This window comes from Odocoileus virginianus, unplaced genomic scaffold (assembly GCF_023699985.2).
Source record: "Odocoileus virginianus isolate 20LAN1187 ecotype Illinois unplaced genomic scaffold, Ovbor_1.2 Unplaced_Contig_20, whole genome shotgun sequence".
NCBI lineage: Eukaryota > Metazoa > Chordata > Mammalia > Artiodactyla > Cervidae > Odocoileus > Odocoileus virginianus.
This window is the reverse complement of record NW_027224337.1, coordinates 164,078-185,901: the sequence shown is the minus strand read 5'-3', so window position 1 is coordinate 185,901 and position 21,824 is coordinate 164,078. Positions and strand designations below refer to the sequence as shown.

The following is a 21,824-nucleotide window of genomic DNA, read 5'->3' as shown; positions in this document are numbered from 1 at the left end:
GCCACAGAGCCAATTCAATGGAAAAGGATGTCTTTTCCTCAAATAGTGCTTGGAATGATTGGATCTATATACAAAGACATGGATTTTGACATATACCTTGCACTATTTTCTTTTTTAAATCTCAAAGCAGTTCACAAACTTAGTATAAAATCTAAGCTTCTAGAAAACTAAAGAAAAATTCTTTGTGACCTTTTGTTAAGAAAGTTCTTAGATAAAAACATCAAAATCAAGATCCATAAAAGAAAAACTTGCTAATTTGGACATTATTAAAATTAAGAACTCATCCTCTTTGAAAGACTCTTAATAAATAAAGTAAATAAATAGGAAAGACAAATATTAGAAGATATATGCAAAGCATATATATAATGAGAAACATATCAAAAATGTACAAAAAACAACTCTCAAAACTCAGTAATGAGAAAATAAGCAACAATTAAAGTCACAATGAGATACCTCACTACATACATCTATTAAAACACATAAAGGGAAACAAAATCAAGTTATAGCAAGGATGCAGAATAACTTCTACAATGATAAAACAGATGTTAGATGGTATAATTACTTTGGAAAATAGTTCAGCAGTTAAAAAAAAATTAACCATATAACTGAACTATTTTACTACTGTGAATGAGTGCATGGGTGTTAAGTCTCTTCAGACATGTCTGATGCTGTGACCCCATGGACTGTATAGCCAGCCAGGCTCCTCTGTCCAAGGATTCTCCAGGTAAGAATATTAAGAGTGGGTAGCCATTCCCTTCTCCAGGGGATCTTCCTGACCGAGGGATCAAACCCAGGTCATCTGCATGGCAGGCAGATTCTTCACCTCTTGAGCCACTTGGTAAGCCCATTACCATTGCTATCTATAATGTGAAAGACATTAAGATATTTAACATTATTTTTTTGAACTGTCTTCAAAATCTTAGTGTGCAACTTATACGTATGATACGCCTCAATTCAGACAAGTGTTCAAGAGCCACCAGAACCTCTTGGCTACCATAATGGATAGCCAAGCTCTTGATATTCAACTCCTTGATATTTATTTCCATCCTCACAGCCACCTCATCATAATTTTACAGTTGGCTCAAAAAGCATACAGCACCTGTTTACCAAAGGCACTTATTCACAAGCTATTCATGAACATAAAGAAAAGGAGGTATGGAGAAACTAGAAGAAATCATTCTCTTCCTAAAAGTGCTTTATATTGATTATTTTCTCTTTACATTTCCCCCACATTCTGGCAGAAAAATCTGTATTGGATCAGTCATTTTCCTCTTCTCCCCCGTTTTTATTTCAATGCATTTATAATCTTTTTTTTTTCAATTAGTACCTAAGATTTTTAAAATCCATGAAGTTTGCAGTGAAAATTGAAGTTAGAACCTTTCTTTAAATTGAATTTAAAACCACCAAAATTAATGTTTTAGCACTCAATCTTATATACTTACACAAAAAAACACTCAATGGATTTTAGCACTCAATTCTATGTATACTTACACAAGAAACCCAGCAATTTCTTTGCTCATATATTGCATTTTATAAAAGCTGACAACAATGTTACAGGAATATAAAGTTACAGGTCGATTTTATTTCACAAACAGAGATGAAGACAGAACCTAAACAACATATGAGCAAAAACAAATCCAGTATTGCCTATGAATAATAATAGTGGTTTATTCCAGAAATTTGTGTTGGTTTCAAAATTAAAACAAATCAATATAGTCAGTAACAGAATAAAAATGACATGTAACTATCTCAGTAATTATAGACACAACATATGTTGAAACTCAATTTTCCATTCAGTACATAAACTGACATCAGATAGAACGGTATTTTCTTATACTGCATCAACAAAGAAAAATCTTCACCAAATGGTCAACGGGAAAGAAAGGATAAACTGAGATAAGGAGAGGCTTGGAGTACAGGGTATAAACTCAGAAAGTTTAAGAGCTTGGGCGACGCAGAGTCATCGGGAACACACAGTTGCAAGGATTAAAATACGGACAAAGGGTTGTAGGAAAGTAATACTTAGAGAAGGTGTAGATGGGGAAGCCATGGTTGGTGACATTGTAAAAGGAGACTGTGCCGGCATCATAGTCTAAGAACACCCCAATTCGGCGAGGGGGCACTGTCATGGATAAGAGCAGGGACGTGGACGATTCCTCGTAGGCTCTGTATTCATGCTTGTGATGTAATCCAATCACCCAGTACCCGCTTTGAGGCTGGTATCGGGAGTAAACATTCCGATTGTTTGCAAACTGGTTGAAAGAGAAAGCAGGTCCCACTGAATCACTGCACACCCCCAGGATCCAGTCAGTCTTCTTGGCCACATCTACCTCCCAGTAATGCTTCCCTGAGGAAAAGTGCCGAGAGCCCAGGACACCACAGCCGTAATGCTCCTCCAGATGAGACCCGGACAGCTGAGCGCCCACAAATCGCACCTGCCTCCGGTTCTTAGACAGGACAAGATTTAAATTAGCCGTGTGTGGATTCAGGGTCACGTCCACTGTGGGAGAAAAGTACAGCATCATCAGAGGATGGTACATGGTCTTATGACTCTGAGAAGAGCAAACGTAGGTTCTGAGTGGGAGGAAATGGAGCTGGGTTAGGGGGTGCTGGGGAGTAGCGACACCTCATATCTGAGAGTGTGTGTGGCTATGAGTGAGGAGGATAAGCACAGGCCAGCTTAAAGAGGCCACAGTTTCTACTTACCCCAGTAGCTCTGGACATCTGTCAGCTCTGTAATGACAAAGAGTCAATCACACCAGCAGTCTCAGGTCTGCTGTCTCTCCCTTACCTGGGTCAGGGGAGTGTCCGGGAATTCACTACGGTTGTGAACTGGCCACTTTATTCCCCTTTTGAATATGAACCCCATCTTCCTCAGCATATTGTGTCTCTCCCTCTGCCACTGTCCCCAAATACCAACTACGTCCTCCATTCTTTTCATTTCCTACTACTACCACGATCCCCCATTCAAACTCTGTTCCCTGAAACTCCTCACCTCTAAACACTCGCAGCATCTTTTTCAGATCTGGAGCTCGAAACATACTCTTCAGCTTGGTGGGGAGAGCCTCTGGCTTCTTCAGGGTCCAGAACTCACTCCTAGAGAGAAAAGACATTACGAAACTCCAACACTGCTAAACTTGGGTGCCTCTAATTCCTGTGTCCCAGGCCCACTGGTGAACTTCAACATTCTTTCCTGAAGAAAATTAGCATCATTCTGCAAAGAGCTCTGGCATAGGAGCCAGAAGACCTGGACTAAAAACTAGCTTCTCACCATATGTGTACATGTTGATAAGATTTTCATGCTTTTTTTTTTATGACTGTGTAGTACCTACATCTGGGTTTCCCAGGTGGCACTAGTAGTAAAGAATCCGCCTGCCAATGCAGGAGATGCAAGAGACACAGGTTTGATTCCTGGGTTGGGAAGATCCCCTGGAGGAGGGCATGGCAACCCGCTCCAGTATTCTTGCCTGGAGAATCCCATGGACAGAAGAGTCTGGCGGGCTACAGTCCATGGGGTTGCACAGAGCTGGACATGACTGAGCACAGAGTCACAAAAACAGTATCTCTATCTGTTTCTGTATCTATATCTATCTATTAATATCTACACCACATCTTCTTTATTCAGTCAACTGTTGATGAACACTTAGGATGCATCTACATCTTGGCTATTGTAAACAGTGCTGCAATGAATACTGGGGTGCATGTATCTTTTGTACAGAATGGGGAATATGGCCAATATTTTATAATAACTTTAAATGGAGTATAATGTATAAAAATATTGAATCAACATGTAGTATATCTGAAACTAATATACTCTTTTGAACCAAATATACAATTTTTTTTTAAGTTGATAGGATTTATCCCTCAAAGCCTCATTTTGGTTTCTTTATTTGGTTTGTTGTTTTGTGAAACAACAATTTTCCCTTCTGTGTCTGCATCCTAGAGACTGTATGCATGCTAAGTCACTAAGTCATGTCTGACTCTTTGCAATCCCATGGATTGTAGCCTGCCAGGCTCCTCTGTCCATGGGATTCTCAGGCAAGAATACTGGAGTGGGTTGCTATTTCCTCCTCCCAGGGGATCTTCCTGACCCAGGGATTGAACCCACATCTTCTGCACTGGCAGACAGATTCTTTACTTCTTGAGCCACCTGGGAAGCCAAGAGACTGTATAATATTAAATAAAATAATGGCTGGGAAATTTTTTGCTACCTCTAAAAAAGACACAAAATACTTAAAACATCAGTGACTTTTAGAGAGTCTACAGGTATCTGTGTGGACAGGCAGGACATCAGGACCTGCTATGGGGCTTTCAGAGTTATCAGACCAAGGGTTCCCTCTGAAGAGTCTGCAGTTTAGGTCTTAATATCTTACAGATGCCTACAGAGAAAGACCTTCAGAACAGTCCTTTAGTCTCTGGGAATGCTACCTCAGTTGGAGAAAGGAAATGTCCTCATCTCAGACTGAGAATGAAAACTTCTAAAGGGACAACAGGCTCCACAGGTCACATGTCCATAGGAGCCGCAAGGTACCAGGTATGTGGGCAACTTTAGGGGTCACCTTGAAGAATGAAATTCTAGAGTATATGATACAGAATATGTTCTTGTTCCAGGGCCAAAGTCACTTTTTTCAAGACCTCAATCTATGTTTTTATTTTAACTGAGAAAAATGGTAGTCTGAGGAAAACTTGGTAGCAAGGTACAGATTGTTCCAAAGCCAAGAGAGAAAGGGAAACTTAAGCAGAGGTCCCTAGAGCTGATTCCTGAACCCTGAAAAAAAAAAAAAAAGCAAATGGGAAATTTCCCTGTAATAAAGTATATGGGCAAAGAAAATCGCTGTGTATTTTTAGGTAGCTATAGAGTATTGGAATCAGGGCTGGAAGCAGGTATACACAGGTTTGTTCTATCAAAAGGTACAAGGTGAGTCAGTGATACTGTAATCCTTGAATAAGGACACCACTGTCCTCAATTTGTGACCTACCGCAACCCAACTTCTCCTAACATACAAACCAAGCCATTCCCTTTATTCTGAAGGACCCCAAATTCTCATGCTAAGCAATTCAAGACACCATAGTCCTAAATCTTCCCTGCCTGGTGACTTTTTTTCCTTTCTCATTGACTGTAAGATAACTCTACCATAGGAGCATCCTACCCCTCCTCACAGGGTATAGGAATCTTGCCAACCCAAGGGAACCACCTCATGTTCTACACATACCTTTTCGCAACATCACTCACATCCTAGAAAAGAAAGAGAGAGGTTAAGGAGTAATAGACCTTGTCCTCTACTAAACCACATCCATGCCTATCATCCCACCCTCACCATCCCATGATATGTTGGGGATAAAGATATCCAATATGGAGGCCACAAAGTAGAGGTAAGAATTCAAAGCAGACTCTCCCTGAGGCCCTATCCAGGCATATCAGGAAATAATTCAACACACGCCATAGTGCATTTATTTTTATAACTGTGTGTGTATGTGTGTGATGTTATAGATGTACATCATCTATCATTTGCCAGGCACTGTGCCTGGTCCTAGATGCTCTTACATGACTAAGTCCTAATTTCTGTGATCTAGATGCTTACATTCTGGTTGCTGAGGATACAAGACCTTAAATGCTACTGTTTCTCAAATCCCACCTCCCCTAACCTTCTATGTTGCTTTGCTTTGTATTTTTCTTGATTTCAACACACACACACCTGTTGATGATGCTCACATTTCTTTTATATACCCCAGTACATGAGCCACAGGGTTCCCTAGTGACTCAGTGGTAAAGAATCTGCCAGTCAATGCAGGAGATGTGGGATCAATCCCCTGGGTCAGGAAGATCCCCTGGGGAAGGAAATGGCAACCCATTCCAGTATTCTTGCCTGGGAAATCCCACGGACAGAGAAGCCTGGCAGACTACAGTCCATGGGGTCACAAAGAGCCGGACACGACTTAGCAACTAAAACAACATAAGCCACAGGAACCACAGTTTCAAGATGTCTGAAAGAAAACTTACTTTTTCTGCAACCTCAAAGTCTTCTCTGTTACTTTCCATGTTTTTCAATGACATCAACATTTAGTCACCAAATGTAGGCAAAGTAGTGTCTTAAAAACTGATATTCACCCCAACATCCCATCTTAAACCAAAGTAGTCCATTTCACACCCTTAACTTCTTTTAGCCACTGCTCTTTACTATCATCACTACCACTGCCTGATTCATTTGAGTAGAATTATCTCATGGCCTCTTAATTGATCTTCCTAACTTCTGCTCTATACACTTCAATTCAGTAGAAGAAAAGGCCAATGGTTTGATCTGTGCAATATAAGAATAACTATTTTCATAATAGTGGAGCTATTTTTGGTTTTATCTTGTAAAAACACAACTCAAACTGGCTTGAATATGTAAAGTGGCAGATGTAGACTCAGGTTTGTAACAATTTTTATTTTAGCTATATCACACTGCATGTGGGATCTTAGTTCCTTGACCAGGGATTGAACCTGCACCCTCTGCAGTGGAAGCACGGAGTCTTAACCACTGGACTACCAGGGGAGTCCCAAGACTGTATTAATCTTAAGGCATACTTATAATGTGTGTGTGTGTTAGTCACTCAGTCATTTCCGACTCTTTGCGACTTCACAGACTGTGGCCTGCCAGGCTTCTCTGTCTATGAGATTCTCCAGGCAAGAATACTGGAGTGGATTGCCATTCCCTTCTCCAGAGGAACTTCCCAACCCAGGGATCAAACCCTGGTCTCCTGCATCACAGGCAGGTTAACCGTGTGAGCTACAGGGAAGTCCTAAAGACACTCAAATGATCAAGTCAGGGTGCCACTTCATGCCTCTTCCTCTTAGCTTAACTTTATTCTCAGGGTTCACATTTTGAAACTTGAAAGCTGCAGGCACGTATCCAGCTGTCAAATCTTCATGCACAACAATGTTAAACAGATAATGGAAAAGAGAAGGAGGAAGTGTCTGTGATGGGCAAGTTCTATGAAAATTGACTAAGATAACACTCTAGTTAAAACGGCCGTTGGGTGTTCTGGGTAGAAGAGTAGAGTGGCTTCCTCAAATAACTATTAAACAAACTGAAAGCGGGTTCCTCAAATAACTATTAAACAAACTGATTATCCATTTGTACTTATGAAGCAATGTTTCCAGTTTGAGGACACTTGTAAAGGGGTTAGAAGCAAGCATTAGGGCAGCCCAACATCAAAGATGAAGAAAAAAGCAAGAAGAATAAGCTAAAGACATGAAACCAGAAGCAGTGAATGAGGAAAAGCTCCAAGAGGTGGAAAACAACTACCCCATGACCCCATGACCCCAATACGAACTACCCGATGATCCCAATACGAACAGAGCTAACAGAGGTGATGGAATTCCAGTTGAGTTATTTCAAATCCTAAAAGATGATGCTGTGAAAGTGCTACACTCAGTATGCCAGCAAATTTGGAAAACTCAGCAGTGGCCACAGGACTGGAAAAGGTCAATTTTCATTCTAATCCCAAAGAAAGGCAATGCCAAAGAATGCTCAAACTACCACATAATTGTACTCATCTCACATGCTAGTAAAGTAATACTCAAAATTTTCCAACCCAGGCTTCAATAGCACATGAACCGTGAACTTCCAGATGTTTAAGCTGGATTTAGAATAGGCAGAAGAACCAGAGATCAAATTGCCAGCATCCGTTGGATCATCGAAAAAGCAACAGAGTTCCAGAAGAACATCTACCTCTGCTTTATTGATGATGCCAAAGCCTTTGACTGTGTGGATCACAACAAACAGGAAAAATCTGAAAGAGATGGGAATACCAGACCACCTGACCAGCCTCCTGAGAAATCTGTAGGCAGGTCAGGAAGCAACAGCTAGATTCGGACATGCAATAACAGACTGGTTCCAAATAGGGAAAGGAGTATGTCAAAGCTGTATATTGTCACCCTGCTTACTTAACTTATATGCAGAGTACATCATGAGAAATGCTGGGCTGGATGAAGTACAAGCTGGAATCAAGATTGCCGGGAGAAATATCAATAACCTCAGATATGCAGATGACACCACCCTTATGGCAGAAAGTGAAGAGGAACTAAAGAGCCTCTTGATGAAAGTGAAAGAAGAGAGTGAAAAAGTTGGCTTAAAACTCAACATTCAGAAAACTAAGATCATGGCATCTGGTCCCATCACTTCATGGCAAATAGATGGGGAAACAGTGGAAACAGTGGCAGACTTTATTTTTTGGGGCTCCAAAATCACTGCAGATGGTGACTGCAGTCATGAAATTAAAAGACACTTGCTCCTTGGAAGAAAAGTTATGACCAACCTAGACAGCATATTTAAAAAGCAGAGACATTACTTTGCCAATAAAGGTCTGTCTAGTCAAAGCTATGGATTTTCCAGTAGTCATGTGTGGATGTAAGAGCTGGACTATAAAGAGGGCTGAGGGCCGAAGAATTGATGCTTTTGAACTGTGGTGTTGGAGAAAACTTGAGAGTCCCTTGGATTGCAAGGAGATCCAACCTTTCCATCTTAAAGGAAACCAGTCCTGAATATTCATTGGAAGGACTGATGCTGAAGCTGAAACTCCAAAACTTTGGCCACCTGATGCGAAGAACTGATTCATTTGAAAAAACCCTGATCCCTGATGCTGGGAAAGATTGAAGGCAGGAAGAGAAGAGGATGACAGAGGATGACATGGTTGGATGGCATCACCGACTCAATGGACATGAGTTTGAGTAAACTCCAGAAGTTGGCAATGGACAGGGAGGCCTGGCGTGCTTGGGTCACAAAGAGTCAGACATGACTGAGTGACTGAACTGAACTGAACTGACCCCAATACTAGGGCCCAAAATTAAGTAAATAAATGATTATTCCACTAGGAAAGACAGCAAGAGGAAAGCAAGAAACCAAACAGAAAATGAGGAACAGTCTGAAGGTTTCAGAATGTCTCAAGGTGCATCCTGCTTCAACTTAACAGTCACTCTATTCACTCTATGAAGAAATAGCCACTCAGATTTCCACCTCAGTTCAAATCTCTCTATCAGATTTCTGGATTTGACAGCTTGCACTCTCCCAGTCTATATACACACAGAGACCAGAGTTCTTTCTTTGTGCCTCAAAAGTTCTGTTTGAACTTCTATTACAACACGTTCAATGATTCTGTCCTAAAGAAGAGAGTCACAGCAAAGAAGGGCTGGTGATTACATAAAAAAATCTCTAAAGTACTTGAGTTTGGTTGTGTATGCCTGTGACTAATCTGGGTGAAAGGAACCTGACCAATCCCAACACAGCATCAGAGGTCAATAGTACCAAGACTGAGAAATGATGCTATAAAATATCACTCACTACATGAGATCTTTGACATAGTATTAAATGAACTTTTGTATCCTTTATATAAAGGAAATAAAAATGAGACAATCCCTTAGCATTTGTACTTTTAATTACCCTGTGCTTTATCCACGGTTAAACCTTCAACTGTCTAATAGCGAAGAGGCACTATATGATCAAAGGAGATTTTTTCTTTTTTTTTTTTTAGTTGTCTATTACTGCATTAAAATATCTATTTATTTTCATTTATTTTTATTAGTTGGAGGCTAGTTACTTTACAATATTGTAGTGGTTTCTGCCATACATTAACATGAATCAGCCATGGATTTACATGTGTTCCCCATCCCGGTCCCCCCTCCCACCTCCCTCCCCATCCCATCCCTCTGGGTCTTCCCAGTGCACCAGCCCTGAGCACTTGTCTCATGCATCCAATCTGGGCTGGCGATCTGTTTCACACTTGATAATATACATGTTTCAATGCTATTCTCTCAGAGGAGAGTTTTTTTTTTCTTTCCTCCACCAGGATAGGAGTCCCACATCAGAAGGGAAGGAGAGTTATCTTCTCTTGGTCTTGACTCTCAGATCATGGGCCCCTTTCCCATTCTTACCTGCAGGAGCTCTGTTGCTGACCCCTCACAACGGCGCTCCAGGTCTGAGATGAGCTCTCTCAGAGACTGGCTCTGCTGGACCAGCTCGACCTCAGCTTCTGCTATGATGTTCAGCCCCCTCCTCTCCTCCTCCTCCAGCTTCTTCAGCTGTCGCTGCTCCTCTTTGTCCAGGATGCTCCTCAACTGATCAAACTGTTTCTGGATCCTGTGTCTCTCAGGTTCCATCTGATTCTTAAGGAACAAGGGAAAAAAAGAGGCTGCTAGTCTGTTGAGCTGAGGGTCTCCTGTATAAGGGGCAGAGGGGTGGGGGAGGCAGGCTCAGCATTGTTTTCCTGGAAGGTCTCACTAGGATGGAGGAGCAAATGGGGGAGTAGGCCCTGCAGAACCTGCTCTTTCCTCCTGTTCTCCCTTCAGCTCTTCTCGGACCACTGGTCCCAGGCTGCCTTATCTAGGCTTCTAAGACGGAGACTTTGATTCCTGGGGGTGGTTCAGTTTCTAAACACCCTCTCTGGCCTGTCAGGACTTGGCATCAGCCTCCTCTTCCAGTTTTCAATATTGATATAATGACTGGCCTGTGCCTGACCTATTTTTTCCAACTTTTAAAACTATAGAACAAGGTCCAGAATCCTTAATTAAGGGCTGCCAATGACTATGGTTATTTTCCCATATACTTATCTTCAGAAACCTAGATTCCTTTTGATATGTTCATTTCTATTCCCCCTTCTCTCCCCCTTACTGTGCACCAAGAACAACAGCCTTGTTTGGAAGGCTTGCAGTGAAGAACTGGGCAAAGGGAAGCTTATCTAGCCAAACTGGGAAACAGACAAAACTGGGTCTCCTTTGCCCTCAGCTCCCATGGCCTGGCTTGATTTCTGCTCCAGGACACCTTCAGAAGAATCTCTTACCTTCCAGGATGTCCTCTTCTCTCTGATAACAGCTGTTAATTTCTCGGCTTCCTGCTGCTCTTGCCTCAGCTTCTTCAGAGACTCCTGGAACTTCTCCTGGAAGAAACACATCAAGTCAAGTAGGGTCAAGTGTCAAACTGTCTCAGTGCCAAGACATGGAATGAATGGGGGAGAGATTATGCTGACCTCAGGAGATGCCAGCCCTGGAATGAAAAACTGAGAAGGTCAAAGTTACCTTTTACAAACAAGGGATGGAAATCAGTGAGAATAGGCACATTCTCTTTTCTGCAGGGGAACCACCTGACTATGAATCACTTTAAGTTCTTTACTCTCACTGCCAATATACCCCCTGCACTCAACCTGTCTAGCCCCCTGCTGGCCTTCAGCAGCAGTCTCTACACATGCAGAGCCAATCATGGTAAGCAAGAAAGAGACGGTCTCTGCTCTTGGTCAGAAGGGCTTTTTCTAGGTTCACCCTCTAGGTAAATGAGAGGACTACAAAGAAATTAGATTAGAGCAGAAAGAAAAGTTAAAATCTACCAAGCAGTCTGTTCCTGCCTGTCTTCCCTCCACCTGGGCCCCCACCTGGTACTCCTGGGCTATCTCCTCCATGAGGAATGTGTGGTGACCACGGTGCTCCTGAGACCGCTCGCAAAGCCAGCAAATGAGCTTCCCATCCTCCTCACAGAAAAGCTGGAGTTTCTCTCCATGGTGCGCACAAAGAATCACATTCAGCTGCTTCCCTGAGCCCAACACCACCTCCCTGAGCCTCTCGGCTATGTTGGCCAGGTGCCGATTGGGCCGCAGGTTCCCAAGCCAGTAGCTGGTCTGGCACACGGGACACCTGTTCTGCCCATCTTGGCCAGGCAGAGACTCCTTGTTGTTTGCAGTGATGCAGGCTTGGCAGAAGCTGTGTCCACAGTCTATGCTCAGGGGTTCGGTCAGGAGCTCCAGGCAGATGGGGCAGGTCACTTCATCTTGGATGTCCACCAGGACTGCTGAAGTCATTGTAGCCATTTTCCTGGCCTCTGCCTGGCCAGCCCTGACTTCTAAGGTGCTTCCAGCGTTTAGAATCCTGGGTAGATGGGCAAACAAAAAAGGGTTCAGGGTAAGAAATGAGGGAGACAAAGGGAAGCTGACTGTTCTGGATAAAGAGGTCAGGCACTGGGGTAATGGGAACTTCTCATTCTAACTTCAAACATGTTCTTTGCCCCTGCCTCACATTAGACATCAATTTGCACCCTCATTATAGCAATGAGGTCCTCATTATAGCAATAAAACAATTTCTTTTTACTCACTGGATAAAGGGACAATGAGATCCTGGAGAGAAGTGGCCTTGGGTGAGTCACCATCTGTTTAACCTTTTCTCAGCCCACCAACACACATCCTCAATGTTCAAAGCACCAGAACATGCTGCTGCCTCAGGATGCTTGCACTTGCTGTTCCTACTGCAAGGAAGCCCCTTCACCCTGGTATCCACATGACTCTCTGACTTCCTTCAACTCTCTCCCTACACGTTTACTTATCAGAAGAGTTTTCTCTGTCAAGCCTAGCTAAGGCACAGCCACCCACACCATCGTTCTCCATAGACCCAATGGCTTGATTTTTCTTTTTATCACCACCTAATACATTTCTTTTGGGGGGCTTCCCTGGTGGCAGAGTGGTAAAGAACCTGCCTGCCAATGCAGGAGATGCAAGTTTGATCCCTGGGTCAGGAAGATCCCCTGGAGAAGGAAATGGCAACCCACTCCAGTATTCTTGCCTGGAAATCCCATGGACAGAGGAGTCTGGTGGGTTACAGTTCATGGGGTCACAAAGAATCAGACATGACTAAGTAACTAAACAACAATACGCATCTTTATTTGTCTGAATCCTCCCAATGGAATATAAGCTCTATGAGATCAGGGACTGTTTTGCTTATTACTGAATGAGTTTAGTGCCTGACACACAGGTCCTCAACTTTTGATGAAGAAAACTAGAACCTCCTCATCTCTCCATAGATGATTAGATCTTTCTCATCAGCTTCTTCACCTCTCTTTGCCATCCTGCTGGCATGTCTCTCCAGGATCTAATCTCCAAATTCAAAGGTTATCATTTATTGGGAAGACATGACCATCTTCCAGCAGAGCTTTACAAAGAGCCCTTTCATCTTTCACAGTCACTTTCCCAGAAAAACCCAAAGAAATGACAATGACCACAATAAGGTAATGTCATATCTTTACAACCAACACTTTTATAACCAGTTGTGATTTCAAAACCACATTCCCCTGCTTTATCCCTCATAGGAAAACTATGAATAAATTATTTTTGGCCTTTTGATAAACAGAGAAACTAAGTGACTTTATAAAAATCACACAGCTTGTAAATCACAGAGCCGGCAACACTTCTCACGTCCAGAGACCTAGTTCAAAGCTCCATCCTCAATCTTGTAACTTTAATCCCAAAGATGGTGGTGTGTTTGTGTTAGTGCTTAGTTATGTCCAACTCTTTGTGACCCCATGGACTGTAGCCTGCCAGGCTCTTTTGTCCATGGAATTCTCCAGTTAAGAATACTGGAGTGGATTGCCATTTCCTTCTCCAAGAAAGATGGTGTTAGGTTCAGTTCAGTTGCTCAGTCGTGTCCAACTCTTTGAGACCCCATGGACTGCAAAGATGGTCTTATGGGTGCTCCAAGTCCGACACAGACCTGGTGCTTTGGGGACAAGACTTTACCAGGCCTGTCCAAAACTCTAGCAGGAGGCTTAAGGGGCCCATGTGAATAGGAGAGGAAGAGACAGGTGGGCAGTTGAGGTCACATATGGTGTAGGGATAGGATAATTCACCAAGAGCAGACCTAGGCAGAAGTGTGCAGGTGGGGTATTTGGGACAAAGAGTTCTTATAGCATTTGGGAAAAGTATTTCAGAATCGCTAATAGGAGAAAAGGATAAAAATGGAGGAAAAAGAGGAATGAAGAATTGACGCCTTTAATAACATGGATGAGCTGTGAAAACTCGCTAAGTGAGTAAAACCAGATGCAAAAGATCATATATTATATAACTCCTTTTATAAGAAATGTCTAGGACTTTCTTGGTGGCATAGATGAGAACCCACTTGACAATGCAGGAGACACAGGTTCGATCCCAGGTCCAGGAAGATTATACATGCAGCGGAGCAAAGTCCATGCGCCACAACTACTGAGCCCGTGCCCTAGAGATCACATGCCACAACTGAGCTCATGTGCTGCAACTACCAAAGCCCATGCACTTAAGAGCCTGTGCTCCGCAACGAGAAGTCACCACAATGAGAAGCCCGCACACCAAAATGAAGAGTAACCCTTACTTGCTGCAACTAGAGAGAGCCCACGCAAAAGCAATGAAGACCCAGTGCAGCATAAATAAATAAAGTTTAAAAATAATCTGGAGTAGAAAAATCTACAGACACACAAAGTAGATTAGTGGTTGCCACAAGTTGGTGGGATGGGGAATAGAGAATGACTACTAATGCATGTGGAGTCACTTTGAGGGGGTGATGAAAATATTCTGGAATTAGACAGTGGTGCTAGTGAACATCCTTGTGATTAAAAAAAACACACCTTATTTGTATACCTTGAAAGGGTATATGAACTGTAGCTCAATTTTAAAAAATTATATGACAGGGAGAGGCTATCTTGTGACTTCTGCTTCAGAGCTCTCCCAACTCCACAGCTTTTACACAAGGCAACTGTGGGAAAAGACCTGAGTCAAGCACAGTGCTGTAGTTGATATGGGGAGATAGGGATGGTTGAAATAAATCCTGTACAAGGAAGTGTACCATTCAGACTTTGAGCAAGAAACACATCCTCTTTTGAACATACAGCAAAGACAATCATTATTAATGCAAGCAAGTATGTACGCATGAAGTTATTTGTTGCCAGGGACAGTGGAAAACAAAAAATAATCAGAGACCATTTTCTGATTGCTTTTTATGAGAGGCAATGGCTGAACTTTTTACAGGCATTATATAATCTAATCCCATAATAACTCAATCAGATAAATGTAATAACACCTTTTTTTACAAATGCGAAAAGTGAAATTCTTAAAATTCAATTACCAAATGTCTCGGAATGAATAACTGATGAAGCAAAGGTTATAATCTAGTTTTATGCAAATCCAAACCTCAGTTGTTGGCTGGTCCTTAAAGAAGAGACTGTTTCCTTTATGCACCCCCCACCCCCCACACCACCTACAAAGACACTCAGATCACAAAGTGGCTCAGCTTGTTTCTACCCACTCCTGACTGGTGCTTGTCTCATTTTTCAGCTGTACTGAGTCAGCACGGTAGCTCCCTTCTTCTGATGTTTGAAAGCATCCTACAGCACTTCCTAAGCTATCTGCAGGCTCCTTCTCCAGCCCTGCTGTGCTTCATTCCTCATGGCACATCCCTGGGACTCCATGCTTCCCTTTCCCTGACAGTGTGAGATGAGAAGAGAAGGCACTGCCAACTGGGGTGACACAAATGCAGCTCTGAATCCGAATTTGTCGTCTCTGGTTCTGGAACACTGTGGTAATTCCTGATCTGAGATGTGGTTTTGTGAATTGCTGATGACAAGGCCTCCCATATAGCACACGTGTCATAAATTACCTGAGCCTGTGTAGAAGTCTCAGTAAAAACTGGCTGTCACTACATTTATACCACCACTGCTTGCCAATCCTTTAGTGTTCTGCCCGAGTACCATGATGAAAAGAGCTTCTTTGATATTTTTACCAGGAACAGGGATACAGCAAAATCTGATGAATGGATAGCTCTATATAAATATTTGTTATAATGATGAGTGCATCACTTTCTCATCCCTTTCAGCTCTTCCTCCTACTTTTGGACCTAGGGGGAAAAAATCCACTATCTCAAATCATTACAAGATTTAATAAGATGTCATTTAAGAACAAGGTGAGAAAGCTGGACCTGGCCCAGTCTTTTTTCTGTGCCTCACATAAAGGTTAGTTAGGGAAGCTAGTAGCTTCTCTGATGAGACAACTCAAGATATTGGAACTGACCCTAACTTTATTTTTTGTCTGTGCTTAATATAGGTGTCCTCACTGAAAAATATCTTCTCATTCTTGAAAGTTTTCAGTCATTAAATTATATTACTGTTGGTTTAAATCACATAATTTTAAAGACATTTAAAATTATTTGTTTATAGTATTCCAGCATTGAATCACTCATTGGAAACCACATGTTCCACTTGCCTATATAGGAATGGGCCTAGGAGTCTAGTTGGGTCACCAAAGAAGACCCAGCTGACAAAGGCACTGCCTACTTGAAGGTACACTACCTCTGATTCCAGCTGTGACCCTGACGTACAAGGTAGGCCACAGAGTGACTGACAGCAGATATAATTCCATAATGTTTCTTGACTGGCCCCCAGCAAAGGTGGATGTACACTGTGTACAACATGCCCAGGGTGGGCAAAATCTGTTAGCTAGGCAGCAGCAGGGAACTGATGGAGTTTAAACCAAGGTATGAATTGTTTTGAAGAAACTAACCATTGCAAAAAGTTGCAAAAATTTCCAAATACCAGATGTTTCACAAAGGATACAGTGCATTCCAATCAACAAGATAACCACAGTGTGAGCCAACAACCAAGCACCTGTTTGCTCGCCATTTTTGGCAAGCTAGAGAAACCCATTCTATATGGAAGACCAAGCCTTTCATTTCATGAATAGCCATGCACCCCAGATACAAAATTTCCCTGATCCTGCTGTTCAGAAAAACAGTTTTTGAGAGTTTCTCCCTGTCTCCTTGTCACAAGTAAGAAACACTTCTACTTTAATCAGTAGTTGGTGGTCTATTGGCTATGCACCCCAAGCAATATATCGACCCATTGAATCTGGTGACAGGTCCTGTAATTGACATCAATTTTCCCCTCTTGAGGGTGTGATAGGATTAAAAAAATATCAAGTTGCCTGCCAGTAACAAGCCCTTACAGAAGAGCCTAAGAAAGTGCCCCAGACCAAGAAAACAATCTGTGAGATAAGTGCGTATAAGGCATTGCTAGGGATCTAGTGAGCTGAAACCATGACCTCAGTGCGTATTACCAAACAATAAAATGGACGCACTGATATATACAAAAAATTAACCTCAAAAGAATTATGCAAAATGAAAGAAACTAGACAGCACGGATAAGGTGGGTATGATTTCATTTATATGAAATCCTAAAAATGACAAAAAAGTCTACTATTTGAGAACAGACTAGTGGATACCAGGGCCCGGGGCTGTCAGAAGGGAATGAATTACATAGGGACACAAAAAAATTTGGAGGATGATGAAAATCCCCTGTATATATCATGACTGTGTTGTTTGGACAACTATATATGGTCAAATCTGATGGAACTGTAGGCTTAAAATTGCTAACTTATTAAATGTAAATGACAACTCAGTAGAACTAACAAAAAATAGAAGAAATGTCATAAGAAAAACTGAGGCTTAATTTTCTGATCTCCTGAACACAAATTAGAAATGTGTTGTCAAGCACGGTAGCCACATGTGGCTACTGAGCACTTGAGATGTGACTAATTGGAAACGAGATGTTTTAAGTATAAAATACACACTGGAGATTTGGTAAGAAAAAAATTATCTGGTAAGAAAAAATAATCTAAAACATTTCATTAATGGATTTTTAAATACTGATTACATTGCCTAAATATATTTGGGGAGCATGAAGTTAAATATATTAAAATCAATTTCTTCTAATGTTTTAAAGAGGCCAATAGAAAAATTTAAATTATATATGTGGCCCTATAATTCTTTTCCATCTAATTCTTTTCCATCTAATGCTCTACTTGAGATATTCAAGGCAGAGTAAGATTCTTGAACAGAAAAGATTATGTAAGAGTTGACGTCTTTTGTCATGAAGTTGAACCTGGGGAAAGGAAGAAAACAGACTCAGCTGACATTCAGTTATAAAGGGTTTGAGTGAGCCCTGCTCACATCCCATTAGGCCCTTCACCAACGACTACTGCTCAATGCCACCCAAATGACACAAGAAAAGCCGAGTCCCTTGTCTCGAGAGCAGTACAGCGGTAGAGAAACGAGTCCGGCTGTGTGAGAGCAGATACCAGAGCCTAAGCGGAAGAACTCTGAAGATCAAATTAGCAAATGAAAGTGAAAGTTCTACAGTCCGGTCCAACTCTTTAGGACCCCATGAACTGTAGTTTGCCAGGCTCCTCTGTCCGTGAGAATTCTCCAGGAAAGAAGAATGGAATGGATTGCCTTGCCCTCCACCAGGGGATCTTCCCACCCCAGGGATCGAACCTGCATTCTCTTACGTCTTTCCTGCATTGATAGGCGGGTTCTTCACCACTAGCAACACCTGGGAAGCCCACATTAGCAAATGAAAGAAGCCAAATCCAGGACTGGGTGGGACCAGTTACATAAGAAGCAGCCTCCAGAAAATGGTCAAGAGGTGTGCTAACTTGCCACACTGGAATCCATAATTTCTGGGCCTCAAAGAAACCAATTCAGTATCTGCATTTTTATAAGATCTCTGGCGATTCGTATGCACAGTAGGTCCTCAGAAGCCCTGCCTTCTTCGCAGGTAAATACAATTTAGGGTGCAAAATAGGAAGGGGGGAAGGTGGGTGGGGAAGGGCAGAGAATGAACTGATACTTAGATCTGAAACATCTTTTAGAATGAAAGCTCACAATTCGATATTAAAACGGCTTTCAGAGTAAAAGTCAGTAAATCGGTATTCTTTCCAAAATTTTGACTTCGTACTTTTCTAAGGTAGGTATTGAGTTTGATTAATATTTTGAGTATTTACGATTTTTTTTCAGGCGCTCTCCTGTGTTTAAACTTCTGCCTCACTTAAACCTCACCAAAACTCTAGAATGTAATTACTACGCTGTCCATTATACAGGCGGAAGAAGCTGAAGCTCCAGTAATAGGTAGGGGACACAGGCTGGGTCTAAGTGTCCGAGGCTGACGCTGGGCCCAGGCTCTCTGGCCGCAGCTGCTATGCTCCTAACCACACATTTCTGTCTTCATTGACAGATTAAACGTTGTCTCTAATCTCGCTGAGCTCTTTCGCAGTGAGGATGAGAAAGAAATAAAGATAAATGATCTGTATCATGAGCCCCACAAGGGAAGGGACCCCTTTCTTCTACCGCCCTGTCACTTCAAGTGACAGTAAGTAGTCCAGCCACAGAGGGCAGACATCTCCGGGTGAAGGGAACGTAGAGGCTTCAGATAGTCAAGGCAAACGAAAGCCTTTTCAAATAGTCTCTGAAGAACAGACAACGCTCACTAATAGGTCTTTTTTTCCTGAGCTCAGCGGGGCGCCGCCCTGCCCGCTCCGGGGAAATTGCGCGCAGCCCGCAGGTCCGACTGAGCGCGTCCGGAAGGCTCACCTCCCAACTCCCCCGGGAGGAGTCGGGGCCTCAGGGGTGGGCGTGGGGGTGGGGCAGGCTAAACGCAGCTCACTTCCTGGAGCAGGAAAGTTGGCGATGGGGGAAGGGCTGCTGACCTCTGGATCCAAGCCAGTCCCCAGGTCGGCCGTTATTCCCTAACGTCGTGCCCTAACAGGACTTGCAGAGGTGACTGCCCGACATCCTTTAGCTTCCAGAAGCAGGGTTTCATTATCACCACCTTGACACAGGCCACTCCCAGCTCCAAAGGTGTCTCTCTCTCACTCCTTTCCTGAACTTGAGTCATCTCCAAACTGCAGAGGTCTCCCTCACTCGGCCTCCACCCGCGAACACCCCCAACCAACCTGTAGGACGGGTCAAACTCTGAACACTAGTGGGGACAGCGGCGGCTGGCCAGAAAATGGATTCGCTCACCAACCTGGAATCTGTGACTTGGATCAGAGCCGAGGCTTTACAGCAGCCGCCGCCGCCACCGAGGCAGAAAGGCTGGTGGGGAAGGGGCGGGGGCGGGGCCGGGGGGAGGAGATGCTGCTGATTTGTCCAGCGCCGCGCTGGGTCCTGCACTCCAGGGCCGAATGCGGCTTCAAGGAGGCGGTTCTGCTTACCGGTTGAACCGCAAATTGGGAGGTCTCGGCCAACACCTGAAGGCCTGGGATGGTACTTGTAGATTGTTTTCAGTTTGACTTTCCGACTTCATATGTCAGTGTTAGCAACATTGAGTATACCTGTACTCCATATTAAAATATCAATTAAAATGTCCGAATAAAAGTATAAAGTTATATGGATAAGGAAAGATAACAACTTGGCGTTATGACGGCATGCTTTGCAAAAAGATCATTAAAGTTTATCAATTTAAAATTACAAATATAATTGGAACTTGTATTACGGATATAACTGTATTAATTTTAATCGATATAACTGAGAGACTGTCAATGTTTCTACTTAGGTCTTTAGGAACACAAGCAAGGTTTATGAAGCTTCAGGAACTTCAACTATAGGGGTTTAATAGCACAGCAATTCTGAGAAGAAAAGAAAGGCTAAACTTTCTGCCCCAAGGAAACTGACTTGGTCTGGAAAGGCAGATAGGGAAGGGGGACCTGGACGTATGAGGGTGTCCAGATAAAAATCAGAGCAGAGGGCTCTGTGATTCAACATAGTATTTTCTAGGTTCATCCATGTTGTATCCTGTATGAGTATTTTGTTCCTTTGACACCTAAGTAATACTCTATTGGATAGGTTTTTCACATTTTGTTCATCCATCAGTTTTTAGACATTTGGATTGTTTTTACTTTTTGGCTATTGTGAATAATGTGTCTATGAATTTTCTTGTACAATTTTTTTTTAATAAACATAGGCGTTTTATTTCTCTTGGTTATATACCTAAGAATAGAATTGCTGGATCATGTATTTACTTTTGTGAAGAAATTCCGGGCTGTTTCCCAAAGTGACTGTAATTTTTGCATTCCCACCAGCTTTGTACGAAGGGTTCCAGTTTCTCCACATCTTTGCCTCTACTTGTTATTATATGTTTTGTTTTCTATTATAATAACTTACTTTGTGTGAAGTGCTATCTCATCATTATTTTAATTTGCATTTCCCTAAGGACTAATAGTGTTTATCATCCTTTCATACACTTTACTGTGTACCTTTTTTGAGAAATGTCTATTCATGTCCTTGGTCCTTTTTTTTACTTGGGTTATTTGTCTTTTTCTGAGATTTTCATATATTCTAAATACAAGTCCTTTATGAGTTCTGTGATTTGTGAATATCTTCTACCATTCTTAGGGTAGTCTTTTCATTTTCTTGATTGCATCCTTTGAAGATTAGATTTTTAATTTTGATGAAATCCAATTTTTTTTGTCACTTGTACTTTTGCTGTCATGTCTATGAAGGTTTTGCCTAACTCAAAGTCATGAAGACTCTCCTATATTTTTTTCTAGAGATTTTGTAATTTTACTCTTACACTTAGAGCTATCATCTATTTTAAGTTCATTTTTACTGTGTGAGATAGAGGTTCTGTTTTATTCTTTTGAGTGTGGATAGCCTGTTGTCTCGGGAACATATTCTTTCCTCACTGGATTGTCTTGACATTGTTGGGAAATCATTAGGGAGTGTGTGTGTGTATGTGTGTGTGTGAAAGAGAGAGAGATGGTAGGGTGTAGTTGGAAATGAGATATTCTGAATGTCTAAATGTTATGTAAGAAAAAATCTCCTGGCAGCACTAATCAGGTTGAAGAGGTTTGGAGGTGACAGACAATGCCTAAATCCAGGGAAAATAAATGTCTAATTATTGCTTTAATTTGGAGGGAAATTGCTTAACTAGATTCTATTGAGTATAGCTAGAAGATAATGAATTTGTTAATAATTGGTTTTCTCTTCCTGAAATTGATGACCAAGTGTAGGTGGAAATTAAAGATAAGTAAATCATGATGTATAGCCAGATCTTTTACTCTCACATCTTAATGAAGTCTATTCGGAAGAAAAGGTAAAATTAAGAGATGAAAAATACGAATAAGAAGAGAAATGTGAGCTGATATTCAAAGGAGCCCACTGAAGAAAGATATTTCCAGGGAAAGTACCTTGAAAGGAACAGAGCAAAAAGCCAAAAAATAGTTCAAGAGAGCCT

At 42.1% G+C, this 21,824-nt stretch overlaps 1 protein-coding gene across 4 annotated transcripts; it reads right to left on the bottom strand.

Annotated features, from left to right (window-relative positions):
• Positions 1-1,562: 1,562 nt before the first annotated feature.
• LOC110138033 (tripartite motif-containing protein 6) lies at positions 1,563-19,726 on the bottom strand. 4 transcript variants are annotated; one of them, XM_020894766.2, is made up of 8 exons: positions 19,617-19,726; positions 11,404-11,893; positions 10,819-10,914; positions 9,914-10,144; positions 5,214-5,236; positions 2,996-3,096; positions 2,707-2,733; positions 1,563-2,500 (listed from the first exon to the last, which is right to left on the bottom strand). In XM_020894766.2, exons 2-8 carry the CDS (start codon positions 11,833-11,835, stop codon positions 1,938-1,940), a joined length of 1,473 nt encoding a protein of 490 aa, XP_020750425.2. In that variant the 5' UTR covers positions 11,836-11,893; positions 19,617-19,726; the 3' UTR covers positions 1,563-1,937. The 4 variants fall into 4 exon arrangements, with proteins under 4 accessions (XP_020750425.2, XP_020750423.2, XP_020750424.2 ...); XM_020894764.2 differs by lacking the exon at positions 19,617-19,726 and adding an exon at positions 19,543-19,565; XM_020894765.2 differs by lacking the exon at positions 2,707-2,733 and having other exon boundaries at positions 19,617-19,701.
• Positions 19,727-21,824: the final 2,098 nt, after the last annotated feature.